The following is a 3,524-nucleotide window of genomic DNA, read 5'->3' on the forward strand; positions in this document are numbered from 1 at the left end:
TTTTCCCCGCCGCCTCTCACCTAGGCCCCGCCCTAGGCTCTGCGCCCCTCCTCCCCATCCCTTTGTGACGCGAGTGGCCCCAGGCCAAGCCCTACTGCTCACAAAGGTAGATGCATACCGGGAGCGCACTCAGTGCTCTGAGCGCTTCAGGCTGGCTTGGGCTCAGGTCCTTCTGCTCCAACCCCAAGGGACCCCGGAGGCGAGCCCTGACACCTCCATCAATCACCATGGCCGGCCAGTTAAGCTTCCCAGTCTCCCCGCGCCTCTCGTCCACGAAGCCATTGAAGTCACACTTCGGAAACGTCCAAGTGGGTATCTGTGTGGCGATCCGGCGCAGCGACGGGCGGATCCACCTCGCAGTGGTCACCGAGATCAAAAGAGAACACAAGTGGGTCACGGTAGAGTGGGTCGAAAAAGGAGTCAAAAAAGGCAAGAAGATTGATCTAGAGACCATATTCCTGCTGAATCCAGCCCTGGCCTCTGCCGAGCACCCTACTACGGGAAGGTCATTGTCACCCTTGTCTCTAGCGCCCTCTTCGGCCATCGGGGACCAGCGTAGGGCTACACGGTGGATTGCCACGACTCCCCAGAAAAATGAAACGCCCTCAGGGGACAGCCTGGCCGTGAGGGTTCCCAGCAATCCTTGCCTGATGAAGCTGAAAAAGTCTCCCTGCCTGCGGGAAATCGAGAAACTGCAAAAGCAGCGGGAGAAGCGCAGACGGCTGCAGCTGGAAATCAGAGCCCAGCGCGCCCTGAACGTCAACGCGGGGAACCCCAACCACGAGATCCGCCGCATGATCGAGGAGTACCGCAGGCGCCTGGACAGCAGCCGGATGTCGGGCCCGGAGCCGCGGGAGGACCACCGGATCTGTGTCTGCGTGAGGAAGCGCCCTCTCAACCAGCGGGAGACCACCATGAAGGACCTGGACATCATCACCATCCCCTCGGACAACGTGGTCATGGTGCACGAGTCCAAGCAAAAGGTGGACCTCACTCGCTACTTGGACAACCAGACCTTCTGCTTCGACCACGCCTTCGATGACACAGCCTCCAACGAGCTGGTGTACCAGTTCACCGCCCAGCCGCTGGTCGAGTCCATCTTTCGTAATGGTATGGCCACCTGCTTTGCCTATGGGCAGACAGGCAGCGGGAAGACGCACACCATGGGCGGGGCCTTTTCCAGAGACGGCCAAGACTGTTCTAAAGGCATTTATGCAATGGTGGCCCGAGATGTGTTCCTCCTGCTCAAAACCTCCGCTTACGAGAAGCTGGACCTCCAAGTCTATGGGACATTTTTTGAGATTTACGGAGGCAAGGTGTATGATCTGTTGAACTGGAAGAGGAAGCTGCAAGTGCTTGAGGATGGCAATCAGCAAATCCAGGTGGTCGGGCTGCAGGAGCAGGAAGTGTGCTGTGTGGAGGACATGCTGACCCTTGTGGAACAAGGCAACAGCTGCCGGACTTCAGGACAGACATCAGTCAATACCCACTCTTCCAGGAGCCACGCAGTGTTCCAGATCATCCTAAGGTCTAGAGGAAAGCTGCATGGCAAGTTTTCCCTGGTTGACTTAGCTGGGAACGAAAGGGGAGCGGATACTGCCAAGGCCAACCGGAGACGGCAGCTGGAAGGAGCAGAGATTAATAAGAGCCTCCTGGCACTCAAAGAATGCATCCGCGCTTTGGGTCAGAACAAGTCTCACACCCCATTCAGAGGCAGCAAACTCACACAGGTGCTCCGCGACTCCTTTATAGGCCGGAACTCGTCCACTTGCATGATTGCCACCATCTCTCCAGGGATGGCCTCTTGTGAAAACACCCTCAACACTTTAAGATATGCAAATAGAGTAAAAGAATTAACTCTAAATTTAAAGCCCCACCATCGTTGTCTTTATCCTGCAGAACATGAGATGCCAAGGATGCTGGAAAATCACATTAGAAATTCAGAAATGTCCCTTCAGAGGGATGCATTTATTCAGATACCTTGTACACAGAGTGAGGAGGAGGAGGAGCCTAAAAAAATGGATGCATTGTCCTCTCCATTAATGGAGGATGCAATAATTTCCTGGAAGGAATCAAGCCAAAGGCCGGGCAGTAACATCCAGGAGACAGCTGACGGGGTAAACTGCGATGTCGAGTTTTGCATTGCCCAGTTATTGTCCATTTTGGAGCAGAAAATAGGTATTCTGACCGGGATTCAAAGGCAACTAAAATTATTACAAGCTAACCTTCAAAAGAAGAGTAGGTGTAGTGAAGCCAATGGCAGATCAGATCCCAAATGATGGATGCAGTGCTGCAATTCCCACCTCTCTTATAAAGGAAAATTGTCTGAATTGTCTAGATGGAAAGGTCCTCCTGGAAAGCTTAAAACCTGTTAAAATATACTTGTCAAAAATGTCCTCTTTCTTCCTCCATATTTCTGTGGTTTGTTTTTATTCTGTAGGACAGTGGTTTTCAACTTGTAACCATTTTGCTTCCGGGGCATTTGGTAATGTCTGGAAGCATTTTCGTTTCTCAAAACTGGGTGCAAGGGGAGTGGTGATTCTGGTTTATAGTGGGTAGAGGGCCAGAGATGCTGCTGCTAAACATCCTACAGTACATAAGACAGCTTCCCACGACAAATAATCATCTGATTGAAAATATCAATAGCATAGTTGAGAAACCCTGCTGTAGAAGAACCTACCTGTGATGAAACCCTTTCCCTAAAGGTGTGGCTAGAAAGGAAAAGCACTGCAGATTAAAATGACCAGAGTTGGAACACTTCAAGGGGTGCACAGCTGAGTAAATCTAATGGTAGCCACTCAGTCTTTTTCTGCTGCATTGATGTGTAGATTCAAATGGTTTCTAAGCCCTTAGACCTACTGGAGGTTGGGGGTGGGGGGGCTGGGAGAAATTTTCTTTAAGAGACCCTGTGTGAGAGCTTAGAGTTGAGAAGGATTTTATTTTTAATCTTTGGGTTGAAATTGCCAAGTACTGTGCGTCCTGAGAGTGATAAAATAAAGTGTGTATGAGTTGCATAAACACTGGCTTTGTTAACTATGGTGTCTTTAAGCTTTTTTCTTCTAACTCTCTTTCCCAAATTTTGTGCTAACATGATGCACATAAAATGCCTTCCTGCAGACAAATTAGGAAATTAGGGTGAGGAATAAGTCAGCAAAGTAGTAGAAAAGTTCTGTCCTAAGGAGGGGCATATCCCATAAAGACCTCGTAGGTAATGTGGTGAATATCATTGCCTGAGATAAATTGTGAGATAAAGGAGAAAATTTCCCTGACTCAGGGGTCACCAAGCCTATTCCTCCATAAGAAGCAGCAGATAATCTAAATATAATCTAATGCATGTCTACTTTCAGCAAAACTATTTATGAAATGCTATAACAAAATCATTAAGGATCTTTTGGTTCCAAGTCTAGCAGCTCAAAACTCTTTACTGAAGAATATAGCAGACCGATTTGCAAAGAAAGTAAATGGAAGATTGAGAACCTTTGAGGACACAAAAAAATTGTGCCCAAACTCTGTTATTACCTATT

The 3,524-nt window shown here is 49.1% G+C and overlaps 1 protein-coding gene across 1 annotated transcript; it reads left to right on the forward strand.

The window, feature by feature from the left end:
- The first annotated feature begins 227 nt into the window (after positions 1 to 227).
- On the forward strand, positions 228 to 2,279 carry KIF2B (kinesin family member 2B). The gene has a single exon (XM_031469752.1). It carries the CDS (start codon positions 228 to 230, stop codon positions 2,277 to 2,279), a length of 2,052 nt encoding a protein of 683 aa, XP_031325612.1.
- Positions 2,280 to 3,524: the final 1,245 nt, after the last annotated feature.

Source organism: Camelus dromedarius, chromosome 16 (genome assembly GCF_036321535.1).
Source record: "Camelus dromedarius isolate mCamDro1 chromosome 16, mCamDro1.pat, whole genome shotgun sequence".
NCBI classification, from domain to species: Eukaryota; Metazoa; Chordata; class Mammalia; order Artiodactyla; family Camelidae; genus Camelus; species Camelus dromedarius.